At 46.8% G+C, this 27,818-nt stretch overlaps 1 protein-coding gene across 1 annotated transcript in view; it reads left to right on the top strand.

Moving 5' to 3' along the window:
* The first annotated feature begins 3,405 nt into the window (after positions 1 to 3,405).
* Positions 3,406 to 27,818, top strand: part of ZNRF3 (zinc and ring finger 3) — a 58,202-nt gene continuing 33,789 nt past the window's right edge. The window contains exon 1 of the mRNA XM_024768019.1: positions 3,406 to 3,531. Within this exon, the coding sequence (XP_024623787.1) occupies positions 3,406 to 3,531 (126 nt within the window). The remainder of the gene's footprint in view (positions 3,532 to 27,818) is intronic.

A 27,818-nucleotide genomic window follows, 5' to 3' on the forward strand; every position in this document is an offset into this window, starting at 1 on the left:
AAATGTTGGTTTTAGCAAAGTTTAAAACCCTTTTAAGTTATTTAAACCTTAGGCCTCTGCAGAGCTTTAATTTCCAAATGTAGATCCCGAATCCCTATGTCCTGTTCCTCAGCATTAGTTGCGTGTGCAGGAACCCATTTATCATCGTGCAGGGCTAGTATTCTGCAGGACACAGTTTCCCAAAGGGCTCTGGTGGTTGGCTTAGGCTTAGGAAGTGTGGAAACCACATCGTCCTATGCTGTGGATTCCCATGTTGGCTGAGGACAGTCATTTCTGAGTAAACTCTTAGGACTTTTTTTTTTTAATTTATTTTTTATGTTTATTTATTTATTTATAATTTATTTTGGCTGCACTGGCTCTTAGTTGCGGCACGCAGGATCTTTTAGTTGCGGCGTGCGTGCGGAATCTAGTTCCCCAACCAGGGATCGAACTTGGGCCCCCTGCATTGGGAGCGTGGAGTCTTACCCAGTGGACCACCAGGGAAGTCCCTGACTCTTGGGACTTTTTTAAAAAACGTATTTATTGTGGTAAAATCGATACAGAATTTACCACTTAAGCCATTTTAAAGTATACAATTCAGAGGCATTTAGTACATTCACAGTGGTCACCCATCCGTTACTATCATCTGATGCCAGAACATTTTTATCACCGTAAAAGGTCTCCTGTACCTATTAAGCAGTCACTCTCCGTTTCCCCCTCCCCCAGGCAGGCATCCACTAATCTGCTGCTGTCTGTTTCTATGGATTTGCCTGTTGTGGATATTTCATATCAGTGGAATTATACAATATATGGCCTTTTACATCTGGCTTCCTTCTTGAGTAAAGTTTTAATACAAAGTCTTAGACCTGCATGATTCCTCTGCTTCCCTCGACGCAGCTCTCTATCACTGACCAAACCCTATATAGGTGTAAGTAACAAAAAGCACCTTTCCCTGTGGAAACCTCCAAGGCACGTGGCCAGGTTAAAAATATCACGGAACACTGTAGAAAAGTGTCAGTAGAGGGGCTGCCATTGACGTGACTTGACCTGGGATTCCGGAAGCTGACTTGAGCGCGGCTGGGAGGCACTTCCTGGAGGGTCAGAAGTACCTGGCTCTTGGCACGACTGGCTTATTGCCCTTGCCCATCCTCTCCAGTTGGAGATCTGCATTTCAAGCCGCTCATCATTTAATAACCATCGAACATCCTAGAGTGGGCTGAGTTTTTCAGGGGCAGCTGGAGGGAAGCTGTGCCATCCTCTGCACTGCAGGACCCTCCTTGGTCCTTTGGGCAGACTCTTGGAGCCTGAGGTCTGGTGCAAAAATCATATGTTGCAGGCTTCCCCATCTCAGGTCCTGCAATTCCCAGGGCAGGGTTATCCTGTGCCCGCTACGAAGACAGCTGCGGGCCATCCCTTGAGCTTGCGGCGCTCACCCTTTCTTGTGGGTCCATTGACTTGCCAAGGATCTCTGCCCTCTGGGCTGCTCCCTCCCCTCCTCCGCTCACTCATCCTCTCCAGTCCAGGGCCACCATTGCCAGAAGGTGCAACCCGCCTGCCTCAAATTACTGTTCTTGGTGCGCCGCTTTTCCAAAGAACCTGTGCTGCTGTCCTGGTGTCCACATGCCTTCCTGATTTTTGAGCCCATCTCTCTCTTCTTGGTGTCGACTGTGTCCCCCCATGCTGCTCAGGTAGCCTCTCTTCTCCCCCTAAATCCCTCAGCTCCTCGTCCCCGGGCGTGGATGGCCGCCTGTCCTCTCCCCTGCCCCGGACCCGTCCAGCTCTCCCTTTGAAGCTCAGCTCAAGGCTCAGCTGCAACTCTGGCCACCTGCACCAAACTCACATTACACTCCCACACCACCCAGTTCAGAGCTGGCAGGCAGCCTTTCTTTACAGAGATTTGTACCTCTTAGTCTTTTCTCCCCAGTCAGGTGACCAGCTCTCAGAAGAAGGGACAATAAAGTTAAGCAAGTGGAGTTGGAAGGTACTGGACTGTGAATTCAAGGGCCAGGCCACCCCGGGGGCAGCCACTTGCTGGCTGTGTTGTCTTGGAAAAGCTATTTATCTTGAACTTCTCATCGTAAAATGAGTGGGGGATAAGGAGGCTGTATTAGTTTCCTATTTGCTACTATAACAAGTTACTACAAACTTAGTGGCTTAAAGCAACACAAACTTAATCTCTCATAGTTCTGGAGGTCAGAAGTCAAAAATGGGTCAGCAGGGCTACGTTCCTTGTGGAGGGTCTAGAGAGAATCCTTGTCTTTTCCAGCTTCTGGAGGCGGGCCGCCTGCATTCCTTGGCTCATGGCTCCCACCTCCATCTTCTGAGCACATTGCTCCAACCCCTGCTTCCCTGGTCACATCTCTTCTGTTTCCACGATTCCCTTTTTTCCTTGTAAGGACCTTTGCAGTTACATTGGGCTTACCCAGGTAATCCAGGATATCAAGCTTAATCACGTCTGTAAAGTTTCTGGTGCCTTGTAAGGTAACGTATTCACAGGTTCTGGGGATTAGGACATAGATGTCTCATGGGCCATTATTCTGGCTAACACGGTGGATTCTTCAGTCTCTTGTATCTCTAATATGCCATGACTCTAAAGACATATTTCTTCCAGCTATTTAAAGAGTTTAGCACTGTGCTAGACTCCTTCACGTCTCGGTAGCTTAGGTTTATCCACAAGGACTTCCTCTTCTCAGATGGTTATTAGGGATTCTGGGGTCTGATAAAACTCAATACTAGAACTGTGAGCGCAAGCCATAGTACCATTCTGTGTTCAGGCTTCCACTAAGTGCACTTTTACTAGTAACAATTTGACAGTGCTCTCCTACCTATCTTTGATTTTGTGTTTTGCAAATTTTGAAGAAACCTCAAAGAATTTCATCTGTTTTCCAGTAACCAGGGGTAGCCTTTAAACAGCCTGTTAATTATCCTGGTGATTCCGCTGTATGTCTCATGGTTTCTCCATAAATTCCTGAATGTGTTTCGAGGTCCTCTTGCATCAGTTGAAGTAGATGTGTTGTTAAGGTCTGGAAGCCAAATAGTTTTGGATGCTAACCTAGCTCATCTCCTCTGTAGCTGCCACTGAATGTTATGGTATTTCACAGCCATCTAGACCGGGATTTATGTGGGAGTTACGCTCTCTCTCTTTTCCTACATCCCATTGGGTGGTGTCCACCTTAGGTGACCACTGCTTACAAAGCAGTGAGAAAGCATCTGTGAAGTCTATTTGTAGTGGCTCTATTGTGTTCTCCCCAGGGCTCAGCTCATTGTACTGAAATAGGATCCACTCAATGGGTTGAAAAATGCATCCCGCCCATATGACTTTAAGTTCTGAGGTTGTTTTTGACTGTTGAGTCTGAGACGTGCACACCGGGAGTCAAGCAGGTCTGCAGCCTGCCTACTGAAGTTTTCTTTCCATTTGTTTCCTAGATGCACCCACTGGGCCTGTGTAATAACAATGATGAAGAGGACTTGTATGAATATGGCTGGGTAGGAGTGGTGAAGCTGGAACAGCCAGAACTGGACCCGAAACCATGCCTCACTGTCCTCGGCAAGGTAAGCACGAGGCCCTCTGAATTGCTCCCGTTTTGATTGGTGTTCTCCACACCCTTATTTCCCCAATTCCTCAAATAGCCGGTTACGGAGAAGAGCCTTGCTGGCACGGCACTCTTTCCTGGCTGAAGTCATGGCTTGGAGCAGCCCCCCATGGTACCCAGAAGCTTGGACTCTGATGGCAGCTGCCAGCCTCAGAGTGGGCTCCACCCTGCCCACTGTGTGGCCTTGGGCAGGTCACTTCCCCTCGAGGAGTCTCAGTTTCTTCTCTGTGAACTGGGTTGATAATAGAGATTCACCATCCCTATCTTACACCCTTGGGGCCAGATATTTCAGAATTCTGAGATTTGGGGCATTTAGAAAGGTATTAAGATGCACATATTTTGTATTAAGGAACTCCCAGGAGACGTGGGGCCATCCTCAGGAACCAAACACATAACATATTTGTGTAGCAAACTACATGGATATACACATTAAGTGGGACAACTAAAATCTAAATAGCCCCGTGTTAGTTCAGGGCAGCTGTGCCTCCAAATGAGTTCAGGGCCATTAAGTTTCGCTGCCAAGTAAGTTCTGAATAGACTTTGGGGTTGTAGAGCTTTTTCAGTTTCAGAATGGCACATAGCAGTTATGGTCCTGTATTAGACCTTACCTCATAGGATGGTTAGCAGGTGAGATGAGATACAAACGTCTAGCAGAGAAAGCTCTCCAGAAATGTTCACTGCCATTGGCTATTGATATTCCGTTTAGAAGTACTAAAAAAAAAAAACTTTCTTAGCCTTGAGGGTCAGCATTACCTCTGGCTGCAGTATAAGATAAAAGACAGAAATACATTTACTTTGGAAAACCATCTGTCAATGATCTTAAAATATGACAGTAACAGCCTGTTTTGGTTTTTTTTTTAATTATTTATTTTTGGCTGCATTGGGTCTTCGTTGCCGCGCGCAGGCTTTCTCTAGTTGCAGTGAGCAGGAGCTGCTCTTCGTTATGGTGCGCGGGCTTCTCACTGTGGTTGCTTCTTTTGTTGCTGAGCACCGGCTCTAGGCGTGAGCTTCAGTAGTTGCAGCATGCGGGCTCAGTAGTTGTGGCACACGGGCTTAGTTGCACCGCAACATGTGGGATCTTCCTGGACCAGGGCTTGAACCCGTGTCCCCTGCATTGGCAGGTGGATTCTTAACCACTGTGCCACCAGGGAAGTCCCAACAACCTGTTTTAAACTGGATCATTTTGTTAAAGGGAAAGGTTTGGAGAAAGTTGTTAGAATTTTGGTTGGAGGAAAGGTAGTATATCCTAAGGGTAGTGTTATTGCTTGGGAATTTTTTATATTCTCAGAAGCTGCTGTTCTAAGTATCATGGGGAGACAGCTGGGGGGAAAACAGTCCTGGTTCTGACCTCTTGAGGAGATTCAGGCCAGAGAAGAGGTGGTTTTGATATAGGGAGCCTTTCCCACAGTCAAAGCTGTCCCAGCCGGTGTCTCCTGAAAGACTTTTGGCCCAGGAGACCCTCATGGATCTAATCTGTGATGTTTGTGTCCCACTTGTCTTCTGAGTAGCTTCCGACCACTTGTCAAGTTCCCCTGCCCTTTTATAGAAGGAGAAGGAAAAAAAAAAAAACCCACAGGGACTATTACCTATTTGGTTTATAATTCTCAAAGTTGAATCAATGTGTTTTAGGCAGCCCAGGCCCCGCCTTCATCATTTAAATAGTTGGCCAGAGCTGCCTAATGATGCTCAGAGAGCAGTGGCCCCTTGAGAATACGTTAGTGTTTTCCTAGGAGAGATGCCAGCTCCATCCAAAGATTCGGAGCAGTGCTTTCCTTGTAGGTAGCACTCTCCTAATAGAATATTTTCTCCTGTACTTAAGCTGCTGCTGCGCAGGGCTCAGCAGCTCAGCTTAATTTTGTTTGCCCCACTCCAGTGGGTCTCCACCTACGCGTCTGTCATGTCTGTAAATGGGTTGGAACAGGGCCCCTCGGGGACACCCCATGTTCTCCCATGGCCTAGTGGTGTTGAAGTCCCTCAGAGAACCCAACTGCTCGCTCCCCCTCCGCCTGGGACAACCATGTAGTGGTTTGACTTGAAGAGTTCTGTATGGTTTGGCCTGCCGGCCTGTGAAGCCACAGGGAATAAAAACCCTCGACATATATTGCCTCATTAAGTATTTCTTGAGTTTATTCATTCACCAAGTATTTATTGAATGCAGGGGCCCAGGAGCTAAGCGCATGGTTGTACCTGCTAACAAGCAGTACCCCACTCCATGTTTCTCCGTGTTGGGAGAAACATGTTTCTGTTTGGAGAGGCTGTGGTGGTGGCCAGGCCACATTTGCATGTGGTTAATTACTGAAATTTGGCTTAACACCTGAATAAAATCATGAGCCAACGCGCTTGGGCCAGACAAAGCAAGACGGTTTAGCTTTTGCTTAAAACCTGGGTTGGTACAGGAGGTACAAAGAGTCAGGCATCTCTCCCCTCTCCCCTCTCCCCTCTCCCAGCTCACCTGCAGACACACAGCATGGTTTTCTACCCTTTCTTTGCCCTTAGTGGTGAAGGCAAGAAGGAGGTGGGCAGCTAAGAGAAGCACAAAAGGAAGACGCTACAGCCAGGTCCCCGTGGGGGTGGGGGAGGGACTCCTCCGTGTAGATGTTGAAAACCATAGATGGGGGAGGGCGGGGGATGCTGTGGGCGGGGGATGCTGTCGGGTGTTTGGAGGAGCCTGAGGGAGAAGGGGGAGGGCCAGACGCAGACCCCTCTCCCTCCCCCATCACCTACCCCCATCACCCACCTGCCCACAGAAAGTGCCATGGGGTGAAATGTTGAAAATAACAGAGGAATGTCCTAAATTAAGAAAACGTAAATGCCTCTCCAGGAGTTCAAATAAAGTTTCATTTTAAAAGGGAAAGACATAAACTCATCACCTCGGTTTATTACTGAGTGCTTTTGAACTCCAAAAAAGGAACACTATAAACTCATGAGAGAAAAATGATTTATGATCCCCTCCTTATAATCTTTTTGATTCTGGAGGAGGCAGGGCAGACAGTCGGATCAGCTAAGGGGGGCAGAGTTGGGGTGGGGGTGAGCTCCCCAGGAACGTAGCAGGCCAGGGCACCAGGCCAGGCCCCGGGCAAATCCCTTCCGCTTTCTGGGCCTTTCTTTTCCACTTCATGTGAAGAGACTGTTCTGGGCTCCTTGATTGTCTAACATTTTGAACTTCTGTATCATATTAAAAATCTCCCCTTGACATTCTAGTTTTTTGGGATTTCTAGGTGCGGCCTTGAAAGTCTCTGTTAACCTGCAACAGTTTACGTCCTCGGAAATTGAAACAGAAAATAATAGACGTTACTGAGCAGCTTGCTATTGAAAGTAAGGGTCTTAAACCATCCGCAAAGTGCAGGAGTCTGTGTTTATGCCCCAGGCATTTTAACCCTTCGGTTCAAACAGTATTTATTATTTAAGCATCTTACGGGATTGGTAAGACATTGGAAGGTCGACTTTAATAGCCGTGGTTCTTATGACTCTTCCACCTCATGGAGAGCCTCGTGGCAGGGAACACACAAGATGTGCTCAGATCTAACACAGCCCGCCTGGCCCAGATTCACCAATCGTGGAAGAAAACCAGCCTCCCTCCCTCACACCCCACGCTGGAGTGGACTCGTAGGGATGGTTTTGAAGGGCAGGGTGGACAACAGGCATGAAATTGGCTCTTGCCAGTCCTTAGGAGGACAGCAGAAAGTTAGTAGAAAGACAAGAAAAACAAGGGATTTAGGTCAAAGAGATGCAGCTCTGGCTGAGTGACCTCGAGAAGGTCACTTCACTTCTTGGGGCTCATGCTGCCCTTGTCACTGTGTTGGGGGTACTGCGAGGGGCCCTGAACACAGAGCCTGGCTCTCGGGGGACACCTGGAAAGAGTGTAAGAGCAGCCCTCGTGTGGTGGGTGCTTGCCAAATGCCGAGAGCTTTCCGAGCAGCGTCTCCTCTCATTGTGAGGCCAACTCTGGGACCGTGTCCAGATTCCCATCTTACGATGAGGAGATCTCAACCTAACCTGAGATCCAACGGCTCCCAGTTGCTGAGCCGAGATCTGAGATCAGGACTGTCACGCCGCCGCATCAGCGCTGGTTTCTTCCTCCTGCCTCCTTTTGCCTTTGCCGGTTTTTCTAGATAAAAATCGGATGCGTTTCAGTAGTCACTGGCTGGGCAAGGACTGTTGGTGAATAGAAACCGTGCTTGAGCTGTGTTGAGCCGAAAGGGGAATCTGCTCTGGAAGCGCCTGAGTGTGTCGTCAGGGAGCCTGTGATGGGGGCGCTGCTGCTCCTTTGGAACCGCCGACCGCAGGGCTTAGGTCTTCTGGGAATCTGCGTTATTCCCCACCCCCCCACCTCCTTGGTCGGGGACAGCACCCCAATATCCCTTGGCCTGTCGCTCTTGGTTTCAAGTCTAAAGGATTCCAGAAAAGGGATTTAGTGGCCCATCTTGGATCAGGTGCTCACCTGTAGTCTGGTCAGCTGTCATCCGGGGCTGGGAGTATACTGCGACTGCCCAGCCGTGTGTGCGGCGTGGGTGGAAGGTGTGCCTTCCAGAAGGAAGCTGGTGGGGGCAGTGCTGGGCTACCGTCCCCAAGCAGCTCCCTCAGTCACCCAATCACATGTGCACTCACAAGCCGCTGGGCGATGGCCTCAGTTTATCCCAGGTCGGTCAGAGAGGCGCCAGTTGGAAGGGCCTGCTCTGGTTCCTGTGTGCTGGCAAGAGTCACCTCCTCTTGCCCTGAACCGAGGGCCAGTCGCTGGCACAGACAGTGGTTGTGAGTGAGGAGAAGCACGTCCCCAGGGCCGGAGGGGTTGGGGCTCTGAGGCGGGCACATAATCTCCAGGAAGAGGGCGGGAAGAACGGGAGCAAGTTCCTCAGGGGGCATTGAAAGTTGCTGGGGCAGGAAGAGGGTTTCGGATGAAGGAGTTTCATCTTCATCCCCCAGGAAGCTGGGAGCCACTGAAGGTTGTGGGGATGTTCATTTGGCAGTGTGTCTAGGCTGGTGGGAGAGGGGAGGGTCAAGTTACTCTGCTGGTGGGTGCTTCTGGAGCTAAATGGGCCCAGACGTCAAGTCTCTTGAACACTTCAGTGAGGCTCCAGCCTGTGACGTTGCCAAGGACACCTCGTGTTCACCTTCAGATTTCCCAGCTCTTCATCTCGCCTCTCCAGTTTCCACCTGCAGCAGCAGCCTGGCCGAGCGCACGGCAGGTGGACACTGCCGGAAACCACTGTGCCTGTGAGGCATGGGAGCGGCTCGGCAGTCCTGGCTCTTCTGATGAGCAGCGTGAAACCCGGTGGTGGGTGGGGGGATGGTCAGTGGAGAACTGAACCCTTGCGTTCACTCCACCGACCCACATCCAGCCCTCGGAGTGTCTAGGTAACTTCTTCAAAGAGAACAAAGACCTTAGTGACCAAAGTGACCACAAGGCAGAAAACAGAGTCAAAGGAATTTAATATTTTCAGGATGGTTGGGAGGAGAGGGAACACATAATGGTTAAGACTGGGGTTTAGTCATCAAACTAACCTGAATTTAAACCCCAGTTCCAACCCTTTAATCCATGTGACCTGGGATGGTTCCTGAACCCCTCTGCCCATTTCTACCTCAGGAGACAGGAACCTCGAGGCACCTCAGGGAGAGTGTGTGTCAGGTTCACGTGTGGCTGGAAACACAAATTAGCAGCTCTTGGTGCACATCCTCTCTCCCTCCCTTCCTCCTTCCCTCCCTTATTATCCTTCAGTTTCTTTCAGCACTCACAGTGCTGTTACTTAAGTAGTCAGATCCTTAGAGACAGAAAATAGAGTGGTGGTTGCCAGGGCTGCGGGAAGGGGAGAATGAGGAATTAGAGTTTAACGGGGACAGAGTTTCGGGAGGAGGTGGAAAAGTTCTGGAGATGGGCGGTGGAGGGGGCAGGGGGCTCGTCGTGCCCTTCTCGTTCAGAGTTTGGTCACAGATGGGTGTTTCCTGCAGTATTGGGTGCCCCGGCCCTTAGGCCGAGCCCAGCCTAGCGCTCCTGAGAATGAGATTCCCTGCTTTGTCTCAAGAGCGATGGTGGGACTAAAATCTTAGGGTCTGACTTGAAAGGAAGGTGGTGGCTGACTGGAGCAGGGTCTCAGAGCAGCTGCCCCCATCACAGGCATTGGCCTCTTGAGGCAGGGAAGTGAGTGTGATATTTGCCACATACCTGAGCTCAGGGTACTGTGACTACCCACAACTCATTGCCGTGGTATCCTTGGGAGCACCTGTGCTTGGGACACTTACCTGTGTCACACCTTCCCAGAGCATGTTACCCGAGGCATCTTATTGCAGCGGTTCTCAACTGGGGGCGTACACAGTGTGCGCCCATGTGCGCGCGCACACACACACACACACACACACACACACACACACACACACACACACACACACACACACACTGCCCCAGGGGACATTTGGCAATATCTGGAGACATTTTTGGTTTTCAGACAAAAATATCCAGGCGAGGATGGGGGTGGGGCTGCTGCTCATCACCCTACAAGGCATAGGCCAGCCCCCCTACAACAAAGAACATTCTGGCCCCAATGTCAGTAGTGTCACCATTGAGAATTCCTGTCTTTCTGTGACACGTTTTCTCTCCCTAAGAAGACCTTAAATTCCACTTCTTCCTTCATCCTTTGCTTCTCTGCCCTGCTGGCCTCCAGTACAGAGACAGGTTCGTGGTGTCCTGTGGTGTGTTTGTTGAAGTGCACGAGCAGTGTTAGAGCACGTTTGTGTTTCCACGTGAGGAGTGCAGGGAGCACGGTTTGCAACTATGCTGCGTGGCGTCACGATCTGGGCTCCCTGCGGTCCTCTGCGCTCCTCACTTTAGTCCAGTTAACCTCTCTTAGTCTTTGTTTCTCCATATTGCCCTCTGTAAAGATAGTTGTGACAATTAAAAAAATGATGTGTGTCGAGTTCTCGGAGTGTGTGAATACTCAATAAATATCCATTTCCTCCCTTCTCTAAACATACTCCTGAGGTGAGGTGGGTTTCTGGTTGGAGAGGGAGTTTGGAAGGCTCTTCAGGTTTATTTTAAGGAGTACTTGGGTAAATACCTCCCATCTTTGGTTAAAAAGGAAAGCAAGAAAGGAACTTAGTGAAAGAAATCAGATCAGGAGGAAAAGATTGACATGATATGAATGGAAAAAGGAAAAACTTGGGGACTCCTACTTTTTTTCTAAGGTCATGTGTCTGATTTGAAAGTCACAGACTTTTAATCTGATGCTTTTCTTCTATGCCTAAATCTTCCAGGAACCTCTTGGTTAAAAGGCTATATTAAGAACAAGACTTTTTTTTTTTCTTAAACTAGGTCTGAGACATTTTCAGCTATAAAAGGCTAACTGAAACCATTATTTGAAATCCTCTGAAAGACTTAAGGGAGTTTTGAAGATAGAGCGAGTGAACAGAACAAATAATGTTTCTGCCAACCCAAGGAGCACAGGCTGATGGCCATCTCCCCAGCCTGGGGGAAGCCTGGCTCACAACACTCCTTCTGGCCATTGTCCCCTCTGATTGAGCCAGGCTATCAATAGAGCAGGGGCCACAAATGAGGCTGTCCTAGAAGACTAGGACTGGTGTGACGAGCCAGCAGAAAAACCATCAAAAACAGCTGATGACCTTGTCGACTTTTGAGAGGCCATTTTGAATAATAACCGAAGTTAAAACCTAACATATTAAGTCATGATAATATGTATAGTACCAGTCCCAAGTCAGGTGACCTGAATCTCTTATACCTGGAGATAAGCCCCAAAGTCCCATCTGCTCACTGTTCTCAGAGAGAGGGGTCTTGCACACACCTGGCTGTGTGAGTGAATTAACCCAAATAAGCAGCAGCGGGCTGCCCCTCGAGTGCGTTTCTGGCCATGTCCAGGGGCATTTCAGATTTGGTGGGGGCCCGTCTTGACAGTGACTTCATGTAACTGGTTAACAATCTACGTGGAGAACCTGTGCACGAGGTTTGACCAGCTCACAGTCCAGGGCACTTGAGATGCACCTGTGCAGGAGGGCGCCTGGGTGCCCAACCTGGGTGGAGAGACCCATTGGGTGAAGACGTGGAGGAACGGGAATACTGGCCAGATCTTTTTTTTTTCTTTTTTTTTTTTTTGCGGTACGCGGGCCTATCACTGTTGTGGCCTCTCCCGTTGCGGAGCACAGGCTCCGGACACGCAGGCTCAGTGGCCATGGCTCACGGGCCCAGCCGCTCCGCGGCATGTGGGATCTTCCCGGACCGGGGCACGAACCCGTGTCCCCTGCATCAGCAGGCAGACTCTTAACCACTGCACCACCAGGGAAGCCCCTGGCCAGATCTTGTCTGCTAACCTTGGTCACAAGACCTTCTCAGACTGCGGACAAAAGCCACTTCTTTGCCTCGTCCTCTGTCTTTCGTGTTTGTTCCCCTTACAGAAAGCACCATATTTCATTTGATAAAAGGTAGCATTCAGCTTTGGTGATTTTATTTTCCAAATCAGACCTTGGGCTGTGTGTTCTAATACTTTCTGTGCTGTTTTAAGTTCGAGGCAGTCTAAACATTTGGGATACTGAAATCCTTTAAATTCTGCATCATTTTTGCTAGTTATAAAAATAATAAAAGAGTATCAACACATTCCAGTAGTTCTATGCACTGCTGGATGCAATAAAATTCTAGTCAGCCTGAAGAACTTTGGCTGTTTCTTGGCATGTGTAAAGCCCTCAGCCTTCACTATTACACCTTACCAGGTTGCTGATAGATGTTTACAAATGTATCAACTTTTAACTTAACCTCAGAGAAAAGAATGTGGAATATGCAAGGAACTTTTGTTACCTTGGCTTGCTCTTAATCAAATTTTAAAGCGTTTAGCTTCAAAAGCTTTCTTTTTCATCTATTTGTAAGCATAGTAGATTGGTTTTTTAACTTTATTCTTTTTGTGTGTGTGTGTGTGTGTGTGTGTGTGTGCGGTACGCGGGCCTCTCACCGCTGCCCCCCCCCGTTGCGGAGCACAGGCTCCGGACGCGCAGGCTCAGCGGCCATGGCTCACGGGCACAGACGCTCCGCGGCATGTGGGATCCTCCCAGACCGAAGCACGAACCCGCGTCCCCTGCATCGGCAGGCAGACTCTCAACCACTGCGCCACCAGGGAAGCCCTGGTTTTTTAAATGAGTTATTTTCTTAGTGTTTTTTCTTTTTTTTTTAGGGTTTCAGTTGCTAGAATCTTAACTTTTTTTTTTTTTTTGCGGTGTGCGGGCCTCTCACTGTTGTGGCCTCTCCCGTTGCGGAGCACAGGCTCCGGACGCGCAGGCTCAGCGGCCATGGCTCACGGGCCCAGCCGCTCCGCAGCATGTGGGATCTTCCCGGACCGGGGCACGAACCCATGTCCCCTGCATCGGCAGGCGGACTCTCAACCACTGCGCCACCAGGGAAGCCCTAGAATCTTAACATTTTTATAACCCCTAATCTTAACCCCTAATTTTAAAGGTATACCCAAAATTTATAGCATTAACTTATTTTACTGTTTCTGTAACTAACAAATTTTCTGGTCCCTTTGTCTTTTTTTTTTTTTTTTAAGTGTGTAATTCTCATATTCCTAGGGCCAGGAACAGTGCCTCATACATATAGTGGGCACTCGGTAGATATTTGTTGCATGAAACAATTAATTATGGAGAATTTAAAAATAGAAGGAGAAAACCCAACTTTAATTTTGCTCCTTTAACACATGTACTGTCAATCTTGGTTTATTCCCTTCCTGTCTTCCAGGGAACCCAAGTCTGATTTTTAACGTAATTATTATGAAGGTATGAACATCTGTTCTGCCTTTTCAAACTTAATAACATATGCTAGTCATTTTACCAGTTTGCTATTATCTTCATAACCTATCATTTTATTGGTTGCATAACATGACAATAGAACATACTGTGATGTAGTTGACCATTCCCCCAGGGTTCAGTAATTAGATTGCTTCTGTTTTATTTTTAATCCTTACAAAGAAACCAAACTGAAAGCTTTATTTATGTAAGATGGGCTTTTGGGGGTTTTTTTCCTCTTTGAATTATTCTCTCATGGTAATATTCCAGGAGGAGATTATAGATCAAAGGATATGAACATTTTTTAAATGATTCTTGGTGCAAACAGTTACAAATTGCTTCTCAGGAAAGTTCCCTCAGTTTACCTTGCCCCATTTTCCACAGAAACAATGCTAACACTGACTGTTATCATTAATGTTTCTTTACTAGTTTGAAAGATAAAGATAGTACTTCATTGTTTTCATTCGCATTTCTTTGATTATTAGCAAGTATTAAGCGCCAAGCATTTTTCCATCTACTAATTAAATTTCCTCTCTTGTGAATTGTCTATTCTGGTCCCTTGCTCGTTTATGTGTGGATCTTAATGTAGATTTTTTTTTTTATAGCAATGTATTAATTCCTTGTCATTTTGGAATATTTTTAAACTGGCCCTTTTTGTTTACTAATTTTTTTTTTGTTTTAGCTCTCTTGGCATGCAGAAGTTTAAAATTTTACATAGTCATCACTCCTTCATGATTTCTTCTATTGCTTTTAAACTTAATTATTTTCTTCCCTCCCTTGCAAGCTTAGAATCATTTTTGCCTTTTCTACATTTTCTGTGATCACTGGTTTTAATATATTACACCTTTAAATCACTCAAAATTTATTTTGATGTGTAATATCAGGGAGTAGCTAAGTAGAGTCTCTCTCTCAGAGTTGTCATTGCCTTCATTTTATGTATCTTCCTCCTTTTAAAAAATATATTCTGTTCTACTGAATTCTGTAACAGAATCACATCCTGTGTTATCTACTGTCAAGTTCTGTATCCCTTTTTGGGCCAATACCACACTGTTTTAATTTTTGTTGTTTTAGAACACAGTCCCAGAGTTAAGTGAAATATGCTTGCGAACACATTTAAAAGAATTAATCCATCAGTAAATCAACAAAGCAAATGCCTGTTTGTGGTATTCTTTACAGCAGGGAATCCTAGTTAATCCTCATCCTCTCCCACTTAGTGAGTATATCATAACCCTGCCCCAACTCTGTCAGCATGGGGAGCTGCTTTCAGAATCTGTTCATTATTGTAATTGCCATATTCAAGTTTCACTCCATTCCAGCACGCACACAAAATTTTTATTAGGAAATGTATACTGTGGTTAAAACCAACTACTAAGCCTATTTCAACTTTTGGTTACCCAAGATTGTTTCACCACCAAAACTTTTCTACCCATTTCTGTTCAAGAAATAGATGATTGGACTCTATACAGAAATAGAACAGAAATGACTGATAAGATTGTTCCCACATGAAGGCTTCTTTTTCTCTAAGTGTCCAGTGGTTTTTAGTATATTCATAGAATTGTGCAACTACCACCACAATCAATTTTAGTATTTTCATGTTCTTTAAATATTATTAGATACAAGTCCCTTATCAGATGTCTGAACATTTCCATCAACCCAAAAAGAAACCCCTTACCGCTGAGCCGTCATCTCCCTTCCATCCTGGACATTCCGTATAAATGGAGTCATGCAGAACGTGGTCTTTTGTATTTGTTTCTTTTTGTTTACCATTATGTCTTCAGGGTTCATCCGTGTTGCAGCAAGCAGCAGTCAGCAGTACATCATTTCTTCTTATTGCCAAATAATAGTTCATTGTGTGTTTATTGCTTGTTTATCAGTTGATGGACATTTTGGTTACTAAGAATAATCTGTGAACATTTGTGTACATGATTTCTTTTTTAAGATTTATTTATTATTTATTTTATTTATTTTTGGCTGCATCAGGTCTTAGTTGCAGCATGCGGGACATTTGTGGCAGCATGCGGGACATTCGCTGAGGTGCACGGGCTCTTCATTGTGGCGCGCAGGCTTCTCTCTAGTTGTGGCATGTGGGTTTTCTCTTCTCTAGTTGTGGTGCACAGACTCCGGGGCACATGGGCCCTGTAGTTGTGGTGTGTGGGCTCTCTAGTTGAGGTGTACGAGCTCAGTAGTTGTGGTGTGTGGGCTTAGTTGCCCCACGGCATGTGGGATCTTAGTTCCCTGACCAGGGATCGAACCCGTGTCCCCTGCATTGTAAGGCAGATTCTTTACCACGGGACCACCAGGGAAGTCCCTGTGTACATGATTTTGTGTAGGTATAGGTTTTCAGTTCTCTTGGATAAATAACTAAGAGTGGAATTGCTGGGTCATATGGTAACTGTTTAACCTCTGAGGAACTGCCAGACTGTTTTCCAAAGTGGCCACACATTCTGCCTTACTGCCAGCAGTGTATGATTTCTCCACATCCTAGCCAACACTTGTTATTATCTGTCTTTTTGATTACAGCCATCCTAGTGGGTATGAAGTGGTATCTCATTGTGGTTTTGATTTGCATTTCCCTGATGGCTAATGATGTTGAACATCTTTTCCATGAGCTTATTGAAGGGTTGTATATCTTCTTTGGCGAAATATCTCTTCAGATCCTTTGCCCATTTTTTAATTGATAATTTATCTCTTTATTATTGAGTTGTAAGTGTTCTTTATGTATCCTAGATACATGTCCCTTATCAGACACATGATTTGCAAATATTTTCTCCTATTCTATGGGGTTTCTTTCACTTTGTTGCTAGTGTCCTTTGAAGCATAAAAATTTAAATTTCAGCAAAGTTCAGTTGATCTGTTTTCTTTTGGTGTCATGCCTAAGAAACCATTGGAAAGCTCATTCTTTTTAATTTTATTGAAGTGTAGTTGATTTACAATGTTGTGTCAATTTCTTTTGTACAGCAAAGTGATTGAGTTATACATATATATATTCTTTTTCATATTCTTTTCCATTGTGGTTTATCACAGGATGGAAAGCTCATTCTTTCACTGAGACCCACTAGTCATCTTTAGTGTGGTATTTTACATGGTCGTATATTTAAAGCCCTTCTGGGATTTGTAATAAAGAATTTATTCTCTTTCTTTCCAGAAGCTTAAAGCTAACAGAGGGCCAGGAAGCACTGGTCTCTCTTCATCGCCAGTCCTTGCCTTGAGCTGCTCTCCAGATCCCTTGATTTCACCGGGGTGATCTGAGCCACTACAGTCTCCACGTATCCTATGGCAGGTGGCTGGTCCAGCACGGGGCATGCAGTGGTGAGGACTCCTTCAGTTCCAGCTCAGTAGCTGAATGGCTGGGTTAAATATATGGAAAGGCAGCAGAGCTACTGCCCAGCCTTCTCCTTTTTTTAGCTAATGATAGTTTTGGAAGAGACTGGCCTGCCACTTCCTAGAATCCCAGCAAATGCCCATGAATATGGGTACTCCTGCTGACCAGAGTTAGGGACCCGATTTCTTTAGGGTTTAAGGTTATATCCTGTCAGGTTTAAGTAGGGAAGACAAGACAGTCTATCAAAATAAAGGGAAAAGAAGAGCCAAATTTGAAATGCTACAGAAAGGACGTAGGCGAGTGACAGCTGTCAGTAAGGCTCCCACCTCTGCTGTGCTATTAATGCCTTTGAAAAGACAATAGCTCAAAGGTCCCATTTTAGAACACTCAAGATCTTGAAATGTTTCTAAAATAATTTTTCTCTCAGAGGTTTACTGATGAGCCACCAGACTGTGAAAATAATTCCCCCTAACTGATGGCCACACCCCTGTTCTCAGAAGAGAGTGTAGGTACAGTCTTCAGGGTTGAGGGTCATCGACCAGGATGCTGTGCTCCTAAGAGCAGCACCAACAGGCAGTGCAGGGACCTTCCATTGAGTTCTAGCCATAACCCACAGCCTGTCTGGAAGGCCTGACTTCACTCAGCCTCGGCAATCAGAAAGCGCCCGGCAGAAATGGGAGCTGATAGACGGGCACACATGGCAGAGGAGCTGGTGGTGCAGTGACTTCATGCCTGCTAGACCTGAGACTTTTCCCAAGTTCTTTCTCATGGGGCCAGAAGCACCGAGAAAAGGGAGAAAAGTTTTTGTAGTTATTTCTGTGTCATTTATAGCATCTGAAATTCATCTAAGACCCTACAAATACTGTCTGTTGTTCAAGCACCCCAGTTTTCCTGTTATTTAGTCTTGAGTTCCTCTGCTATATTACAGTGCGGTTAGCTTTTATATCATGATTATGTTAAGATGGATAGATCGATCCACCCATCGATCCGATAGATAGGAGACTGGATGCAACTGGCTACCACACAGAATGTTTACTTGACATGGAAGTGGACTCTTCCCTAAAGGTCAAAGTAGAGTCAGTTTGTTTTGCAAAAGGATTACTTGGAGAATTGCTTTCAGCTATCCACACTGCCCTGCAAACGAACCCCCATCACCACCAAAAAAAAAGACAAATGCAGTATACACCCATCTCTTAAGCCCTGTATTATGTTAAGAAGGTGGTATTCTGTAAAGCTGCATCTCTTACCAGGCCCTCACCCTCTTTATCCCTCTGTGCTATTGTCATCTCTGCTTAGGTTGGGCTCTCCTCTATGAATGAGAGAAAATAAGAAAATTGCCTGTTTTAGGCAATGCAGGTGTGTTTCAGAGATTTAGAGTTAAGAAGTCAAGTAAATATTTTGGCAGCCCAACAAAGGTAAGCAAGGGAGAACGCACCTCATGGGCTTTTCAAATTACAGGCCTGTCCAAACACTGCCTTCCTCAAGAGCTGCTGGTCAGGGCCAGAGCCTACCCTGCTCGGCAGTGGCGAAAAGGCCTGGCCGAGAAGTGGGCTCGCTTCTCTCACTGTCCCTGGCCCTGTGCCCAGTAGGACGCTGTTGGACTTTGATCCCGAGAGGAAAGATACTTATCAGTAAGGGAGAGATCTTTCCTCCTTAACAGATTCTAATCGCATAGCTTCCTCTTCCTTGCTGAAAAAATCCCCGATAGCTTTTTCTCCCCTTTTAAATTGGAACGCTGAAGAGACGGGGCATAGCATCTGAGATAACTTTTTCAGTGTAACTTCATCCATCTCGAGGGTTAGGAGGTGGACAGCTATGAAAGAGGACCCGGAAGTAGCATGTCTTAGCGGGGCTGGGCATCCACGTGCATCCCAATTGCATCAGTCTAGGTGGCTTCTGGGTCTCCTGGTTTAAGAGCAGAGACATCCCAGAAGGAGGTTGCTCTGACCTGCTAGTGGCATGTCTCCTCCATTCAAGCTGTGCTTTGTGTCTCTTCTAACAGAACGGCAGACGTGAAAACTCCCTCTCTTCCTTGCCCTCCCCCAGTGGCTTCCACTGGATCACCTTGGCAGGGCCTCATCTGAGGAGGGTGGGAGGGCTGGCGGGAGGAGGGTGGTGGCTGCACCAGCGGCCCCTTTGATCACCTCCCTCCCGGTTCCAGGCCCCGCCGCCAGCAGGCCAGCCAAAGGCCCGGCTCTACTGATCTGATGAGGTGCTGAATAGGACCCGAGGGGCAGTGACGGGAGCGAGAAGAAAGCCTCGGGAATGAAAAGGAAACCCTGTGAACCTGCTTGGCTTCACTGGCCAGATTTTCCTACCAGGGAGCCGCTCAGTTCCTGCCAGCTCAGCCGCCTGCCCCTCACCCCAGCCCCTCCTGTCTCTGCTTTTCAGACCCAGTGTGTGTTTTGTGTTTGAATCATGGCTGCTCTCCCTGGTTCTCAGGCTGGGAACCCACTGCGCCTGTTTCCATGGTCACTGGGAAGCGCTCAGCGCCATGTGCTTCAAAGGGAACCTTTCCCCTCCCGGTGCTTGAGCTGCCCGCCCCAGGCGGCCACACAATAAGCAGCTCCTCCGAGCCAGGCCTCTGACCCTCGCTTGCCAGGAGGAGAACCTTGCCTCTGCCGAGTGAGGCTGTGCAGCCTCGCAGAAATACCCTCAGCAGAGCGTGTGGATGTGCACAGGGCAGGCGAGTGCATGTGTACGCCCGTCTTGCGTGCCCCTGCTAGATTTGGATGGGATGTAGAGATTACAGGTGGTGAGCCTTTGGGAGCCTTTCTGAAGTTGAAGGAAAGAACAAAGCCTAAGCCCCTTATAACTGGAAGAGAGGTGGCCTCGTTGGGGATAAGAGAGGGGAAGGAAGAGGAGGCTTGGACTGAGGAAGGTCATGGGACTGGCAGGCCATGTGGGACTTTCTCCGTTAGCCTTTGGGGTCAGCAGAGAATGGAGTCAAGGCAGGTGACCCTGGCTTCCTGTCCCCAGAGCCAGGGTGAGGAGGGTATCTGCTCACTCCTCCAGGACCACGGATGCCAGAGCAGTCACCCTACCCCTCACCTCCAGGTTTGACTTTCATCTTTGCTTGTTTGTTGAATAATGCAGAGGAGTGGAGCCTCTCACATTGTTTGGAGAGACAGAATCAGTGTTAACCATCTGGGAGGGCTGCTGTACAGTGATGCTGGAAGTAAAAGGTGAATGTCCTCTGAGAGCTCACCTTTCAAATGTCAAGCCTGCCCCCCTCCCTTGCGGCCCAAGATGTTAATTTCTGCCTTGAGCTTCCTGAGCTAGAGCATGTGTGGGAAATTGGATGTTTCTCCAGCTGTTAATTTGCTACCTATCTTTACCTTTTGTAATATTTTGATCGTACCTCCTCTTTTTCTTTTGCTCATTTGCCCCTTCTATAAAAACTGTATCTCTTTCCTTTTCACAAAACTATCTGAAATGGTACTTCTCTCGTTTGCACACTCAGATGATGAGGAAGGACATGCAAGGATGGCACAAGTTCTGTGTATTAAAAAATGTCATCATCACCATGTCCTGTTTGGTGGGCAGAGTACATGCTCCAAACTGTATTCTTACTAGTGGGAGTTGGAGACCTTGAGCTGTTCAGAGTCTGGCCGTGGTCATGGGGTCCAGGGATAGCTGTTCACCCGAGTGCATGCTCCTGGAAGTGATGGCTTCCCTCATTCCAGGTTCTGAGCCAACTCTCTCGAGATTCTTTATCTACCTCGACATGCAGAAATTAATGGTGGTGTGATTTACTTTGGCCCTTTTAGGTGTCAGGCACGTGTCTTGAAGAAACTAGGAAAGAGAGGTTAGGGTTCTTGATTCACTTGAACCTTTTGGGTTTTTCTGTCTTTCCTTTCTCCCCAGTGTCAGGCCTAACTTGGGCGTAGTACTTCAAGGCTGAATGAATGAGCACCGTTTTCTTTCTGTGTGTTCTCAGGACAGAACTAAATGGGATGGGCGTGGGATGGCAGGTGGAGAGTGCATTGATGATGGCTCTTGACTTGAATTTAGCAGTTCTTCAGAAGAAGGTTATTGGTTTTTCACCAGTTATGCTAACAACTATCCTTGTTGGCAGCTTTAATAGAAGGATTAGGAGAATTGGATGTCTCTCACCGCTCGAAATTGATTCTCCAATTCAGTTCTATTGTTTGTCCAAGTTCTGTGGCTGTGATAGTATAGGGAGCCAATTAATCTTTTTTGTTACCGAGGTTTATTCAGTTATTGGGCCAGAGTTTGTCATTTAAGATGCGGATGTGTACAGGATGTTAAATTTACCTGATGGCTCAGAACTACAGCTTCCCACATACTCCTTTGCCCTGGTTGCCACGGTCCCTTGATCTACAGAGGTAGCTTCGGGGTGTCCACAGGGCTCCAACCACCCTCTGGGCACTGCAAGGCCATCATGGGGAGAAAATTAGGACAGACTTCTCCAGGTCTTTGCTTATACATTGCTTTCTCTTAAAAGTCTTTCTGGGTCTGTGGTATGTTAGCAAGGGAAGGCTTCACAGAAGAGGTGAAACCGAACCTTCAAGAATGGGTGGGTTTGGGGTAAGAAAGGGATGCAGGAGGAAATGCCAGGAGTGGGGCCAGCAGGAGTAGCCTGCTGGTGTGTAGTTGGTGTGTCCCAGGGTGGGTCAGAAAGAGCAGCTTGACCCGGCCGTGTGGTTTTAGTAGACAGGAGATCCCCTTGGTAGGGAAGGCATTTCCAGGGAGTGTATCAAGAGGTGTGCAAAAGAGGAACACACAGTGGAGGGGAGGGGCACGTGGTCCCAGCCGAGGGAACCAGGATGTGATTAGGCCTAGAAATAGATTCCCAGTTTGGACATTTCTATGATGTTGCTGTAAATTGCTATTCTGTGGCAATTTAAGTAAAAGAGAGGAATAAAGCAACGTATCAGAGGCCTTAAAATGTAAAATCCCAGAGAAGTTTTACATGATTGAACTAAAGTGGTGCTTGGTAGAACCTGCCCGGCCAACGTAAAACACAAACAGGGCTCTAATTTCCCTTCCCTGTGACGCTAATTCTTTTTACCCTGAATCTTCTCTCTCTCTCTCTCTCTCTCTCTAAATCGTGGTTCAATATATACATAAAGTTACCATTTTAGGCATTTTCAAGTGTGCAATTCTGTGGCATTAAGTGCATTCACATTTTGTGCCACCATCACCACCATCCATCTCCAGAACTTTCTCATTTTCTACAGTTGAAACTCGGTACCCGTTAAATACTAACTCCGCATTCATCCCTCTCCCCAGCCCCTGGCAGCCACCATTCTACTTTCTGTCTCTATGAATTTGACTACTCCAGGTGCCTCATGTAAGTGGAATCATATAATATTTGTCCTTTTATGTGCTTTTTACTTAGCATAATGTCTTTAAGGTTCATCCATGCTGTAGCACGTATCAGAATTTCCTTCCTTTTTATGGTTGCGTAATATCCCACTGTATGTATACACCATGTTTGTTTATGCATTCATCCCTCGATGGACATTTGGGTTGTTTCCATCTTTTGGGTATTGTGAATAATGTTACTATGAATACAAATGTCTTTTTAAGACCCTACTTTTGGTTCTTTTGGGTATATACCCAGAAGTGGAATTGCTGGGTCATACGGTAATTCCATTTTCTGCAACAGTTGCACCATTTTGCATTCCCGCCAGTAATGTACAAGGGTTCAATTTCTCCACATCCCATCAACACTTCTTGTTTTCTGTTTTGTTTTGTAGAATAGTCATCTTAAGAGGTGTGAGGTGGTTTTTCACTGTGATTTTGACTTGCATTTTCCTAATGATTAGTGATGCTGAGCATTTTTTCATGTGCTTATTGGCTATTTGTATATCTGCTTTGGAGAAGGACTGTTCAAGTCCATTGCCCATTTTTTAATTGAGTTGAAATCCAGATTTCCAGTTTTTTTTTTCCTTTTGTGGCCTGTGCTTTTGTTGTCTCTTCTCTCTCTTTTGCACTTGCTCCTTAATTCATCATCAGCTAACATTTTCTTACACATAGAAAGTTATACAAGCATATCTTACTACTCAGTCTTGGTTTAGAATTTACTGTTGTCCTGAGAATTCCAGAAAGGAAGAGAAATTTTACTTCCTGGGCCAGGCTCTCAGGGACTCGACATGTTGGAAGATGTGCTGTTGTGGATACAAAGAATGATACGGAACTGCACAGAAGGTTCCAAGGCTGTTCCTAGGCTGGCCACAGGGGTCCAGCAAGCTGGCTGCACTATTCTGTGGTTGACCCCTTGCAAATGGGGAGCTCCTGTCCGCCTCCGTGGCCAGCTGCCACCAGCCCCATGGTGTGAATGGCGAGGAAGTGGGGGCTGGCGGCTGGCCGGGCTCCAGGATGCAGCCTTTGCTGGCAGAGAACCAAGGCGGGGGGTGGGGGGGAAACACTCTTGTGTATGAGAGAAGTAGTGCCAGTTCCAAAACCTATAATTCCCAAGTTTAAAAAAGAAAAAAAGATTTTTCAACCAAACTGTGCTTTTATCTTTGGATTCTGAATGGGAGATTGTTCACACAGCTAAGCTGGCTGCAGAAGCCAGGCCAGTTAAAACAATATGCAGGCAGCTCTCCTCCAAGTAACCAGAAACTGTTGGCTCAAAGGACCCTGAACCGAGGAACCAACCTGCTGGGAGACGTTTTCCAAGTAACTCCAAGCAACGGCCTGAATGTAAATTCTCCTGTTGGGGAATGGCACTTTGGCAAATGAAGACCCTAATTAGAGATGGAAGGGTTTCTATTTTGTTTTTCTTTAATCCTTACCCTGGGGCCTTTGCAGGGCCGCCATGTCTCTGCTTGTGTGCAAAGAAATTTCCAGCTTCTCTTTGTAACAAGATCCTCTTTTGGGAAAGAAGCAACAAGCTGACAATGTGGGCCCACCGCAGCCGGGGGACCCCACCACCAGCCTAACCCAAAACAAAGAGCTCGGTCTGGGCCAAGAGCTGGGTCACCTGGATTGGCCAGTCGTTTGAAGCTGTTGGCCAAGTTGGATCCCGGGCTGTGCCCCCGCCCCATGAGATGCTCAAATCCACGCTTAGACTGCAAGTGAAGTTTCTTAAGTCCCGAAGGAGAACAGTGAGAACAAAATGCAAAGCAGTGAGGGGAACTGCAGCTCTGAGGTGCCAAGGCCAAGGTCGAATTGGCACTGGGTGGTGGGACCCTCTTATGTCTTCAGCCTTGCACATGAGTCTATGCTTCTTGATCTTGGCCATGAAGTAGAGGGGCTATGCTCCTTTCAGACTGATCACCTCTTAGTTCTTGATTATCCGGAAGTATCGCGTGTGTAGAGAATCCACATACACCTGTTTTGTTTTGTTGTGGGTACATCATTGACTTGCCCAGGAACCCTCAGGGGCTAGAACAGATGATCTCTCTTATTTTTACTCTTTTGTCCTAAAAAGGCAAATGAGCAATGTTCTCTGGGCCCAAAGTATAAGGATGTTGGTAAATGATAGAATCAATTTTAGACAATTCTAGATAATTACCATGAGCACAAGCGATGTGCCTTTTCCCAGCTGATCTTTGAGGCACCCTTCGTCCTTCATGTTGGTAAGTGTGGGAAGGGCGTGTGAGAACTTTGTGTGCCTGAGCGTTTTATGCACAATTGAGGGCTGTTACCTTATTCATCGTTAAGTTCACTGGGTGCTTGTGCCTGAGTGACTTTAAAAGTTCATAAGGGGAAATTACACTTTTTGGAGTCAAATGTGTGAAGCACGCTTCTCCTGAGTTCCGTGCTGAGCCCTGGGCTGCACTCTGTCCAGATAGAGTGTCCTCTGGTGTTCACAACTCCGGGAGCCAGTTGATACCCGCCTTTAAGATGAATACACTGAGTCTCGGGGAGGAGACTTACCCACAGCCACCTCCTGGCTCTGTCCAGGTCCTGAGGTAACTTCAGACCTGCTCTTTCTAGGCCACCCCAGCTCCTCTTTGCCCGTTAGTTATGTCCTTTGAATTAGAAGCTGAGCCTACAGACGGCAGTTCTTCTTCTACTTGTGCATGTGTAACAGGACAGACAGATTCCTGACCAACAGTCCACGCCCCCGACTGGGGAGGAGCCCAGCGCTGCCACCCATTCCTGGTTGTCATGTGCCAGAGGGACGTGTCCACTGTGTCTGTTTCCCACAAGCCCTCAGCTTGCTCAGACTGTCTGAAGTGAGGTTTCAGGGAACCCCAGGACGTCTGTCTTCCCGCGCCATGCCTGTGGTTAGGCCGCTGCAGCTCGGCCGCCGCCTGGCAAGATGATGCCAGTGGTGCCAGCAACTGGCCCTGTTCCAACCTCGCATTGGGGCTTGTAGAAACTACTTAAAGTCATTGGGAAACGGGTAGATCCAGAAATAAAAAGACAACTAAGTTTTTAGAGGCCACGTTGATCCTTTTAAAGAGATAAGACAAAAGAAAACCTTCCCACCATGGCCTCGATTTATCCTGTCGCTCTTTGGGGAGTGTGGTGCTTAGGTGACAGAATGTGGTAGCAACTTGACCCTTGTTGTAGAAAATCTTGGCCATGTTACACACTCACAGCTAATTTAAAGCTGTATCAGACCGAAAGGAGGGTATATGATCATTTGCATGTCAACTTGTACCTAATGATCAGCTTAAACCGTTGCCTGCTAAACTTGTGATGACAGTGGGCTTGGAAAGGGACTCACGTGTCGGGAACCAAATTCTATCACAGATTTTTCAATTGCCAGTGTAGCTATGACACGGAGAAAACTGAACAGTAGTGGATTTACGGCAATGATGCTTCACTCCATTAGCATGAGGAACTGGTGGGGTGGGCCTGGGTTGGAGTGGGTACCATTCTCTAACATAAGCAACCACAGTCGTCACAGAATATTGGTGGTGGTCTTTCCCAGAACAGCCTAGCATTGTTAATAATGTTAAAATATCTCCATGCTCAGAAGAGAAAAAAACAAAACAGTGCAAAAGGCTTCGTAGTCTTAATATTGTTACGTAAATATCTTTCCCTGTATTTTTCCTCTTGCCCTGGTTATTTCCATGTTGCCAGAAAGTCACACAGACGTGAGGGCTGAAACAACAGTGAGGATCCTCGCCCAAATCTTGCCCCTAGGAAGAGCTGAGAAATGTCACTCGAATTACCACTGTTGTTTTTCTTGCTTTGTGCTCCCCCTTCCCCACCACTTTTTTAAATTGTTTTTGTTTGTTTTTGTAACAAGGCAGTTTAATAGTAGTGACATCTTTGGTGTCACTCAGTCATCTGAAGTCATTTGTTAATGCCCTACATGCCCTCAGTCCCTTCCCCCAGGAGCAGTAGCCCCATGGGCTGCTTGACCTGTCGGGCAGGCTTGGGTGATGTGATTTCTCATGTCTGTGGGATCCCTGAGCCAGGGCAGCTCAGCAGTGCACTGCACAGAAGCCAGGGTGGGGACAAAAGCTTGTGGACCATTTTACTGCAACCCCTTCATGTGACCAGAAGCAAAGACACCCGAGGCTCCCAGCAGTAGTGAAAGGATGCAACGAGCTTGATTCTAAGCGGCTCCCTTTTGTAGCTCAATGTAGAAGAACCGACTGCATATTTAGATTTCATTCCTCTGTTTATTAAGTACCTCCTATATCCCAGGTCTTCTGCTAAATGCTGCTGATACAGTGGTGACTCAGATAGACAAGTCCCCTGCCCACAGGGGGCTCACAGGCAGTGGGGGGATGCAGAGGACACCAGCAAGTACACACACATACAACAGGCTGAGTGCAGCCTGTGACGTGCATCGCAAGACCAGTAAACGGGTGGGAGGATGAGCGGGGTGTCTCTCCACACAGGCTGCCTTGAGCTGAGAGCCCAGGGTCAAGGTTCCTGGAAAAAAAGAGGGAAACATTCCCACACCTCTCACCACGTCACAGTGTGCCTGCCTCCGCACCTACCCGCTCTGGCACCTGCTCTTCAGCACATCTGCCGCATGAGGTGTGAGCTCTTGATTCCTGTGATTCCTGTCACTTTCTAACCATCAAATGGCACTTCGCTACCATATATGTCCTATCTGCCAAGTAATAAAACAAGAGCACTCAAGTTTTGCAGAAAGTTAACGGCTTATTTTAGGTATCTTGTTAAATATTATCTACTTGACTATTTGGTGACAACTGCTTTCAAACCCTCTAAAAGTTATATAATGTGCTATGTGATGTAACAGGATGTACTATATGCAAAATCTTTATTCTAATAATTGTCAAAAACTTACCGTGTGGGTTTTTTTTTTTTTTTAATGCTAAGTTGTAGCCTAAGAAACCCAAAGTTTTATTGAAACTTACTCCGGTTTTGGTGTATTGCTTCGAGTTAACATCCTTCCTTCCAGACTTCTTGCCCTCTCCCAGTGGCTTTAAGAAGGGAAGGAAGGAAAGGGGGAAAAAAACAACCCAAAACTGATTAACATGCAGACTGGCTTGGCTGATGAGAGACTTGTATCTTCTACTCTGAATTAAATAATGTTGCAAGAGGTCAGCTGATCCATCCCTATGTCTGTGGTCCTGGCAAAGCCCGCGGTCACAGTTCACGCAGAGCTTCCCGGTGCGTTGACCTTGCCTTCGCTTCAGAATCTAGAGACCAGACCACCCAAGCGCCCTCTCGGCCCGCGATCAGTGCATTTGGGAAGGTGAAGCGGTGTCTGACCACCTACGGAAGACACAAGTGTGGAGACAGGTTGCAATGAGCTAGAGAACTTTCTCTTTAGAAAAAAGTGAATGGGAAGTAAGGCTTTGTCAGGGCAAGGGGTGGGAGCTCTAGCAAATAAAAGGTTATACTAGAACCCACTTCCTTTGTTTGTTCTACTAAGTAAAGTCTTGCTAACACTGAATAATTATAGTAGGAAAAGCCTGAATGAGGCCATCCTTTCACTTGTTCAATGAAGGTTAATTTAAGGAACTTAAATTCAAGAGTTAATTTAATGAGACTTGAGATAAAGCTTGAATTTAGGGATTTTTGCAAATTACCTGTTAGAAGCAGTGGAAACACAAGTGTATTTGTTCCTTAATACGTGAGTGACCTCTTAGTATTTAAGTGATTACTGATTAACCAAGGAGTTTCAAATAAGACTTTTCATATTCTGATTTAAAGTACTTGCCCCGGCTGAGAGAGAGCTGGCTTATGTTGGGGTGGGCTGGGAGCAGTGGAGGGGGGGGGGTGCGGTGCTGGGCCTC

This window comes from Neophocaena asiaeorientalis, unplaced genomic scaffold (assembly GCF_003031525.2).
Source record: "Neophocaena asiaeorientalis asiaeorientalis breed wild unplaced genomic scaffold, Neophocaena_asiaeorientalis_V1.1 scaffold828, whole genome shotgun sequence".
Classification (NCBI taxonomy): domain Eukaryota; kingdom Metazoa; phylum Chordata; class Mammalia; order Artiodactyla; family Phocoenidae; genus Neophocaena; species Neophocaena asiaeorientalis.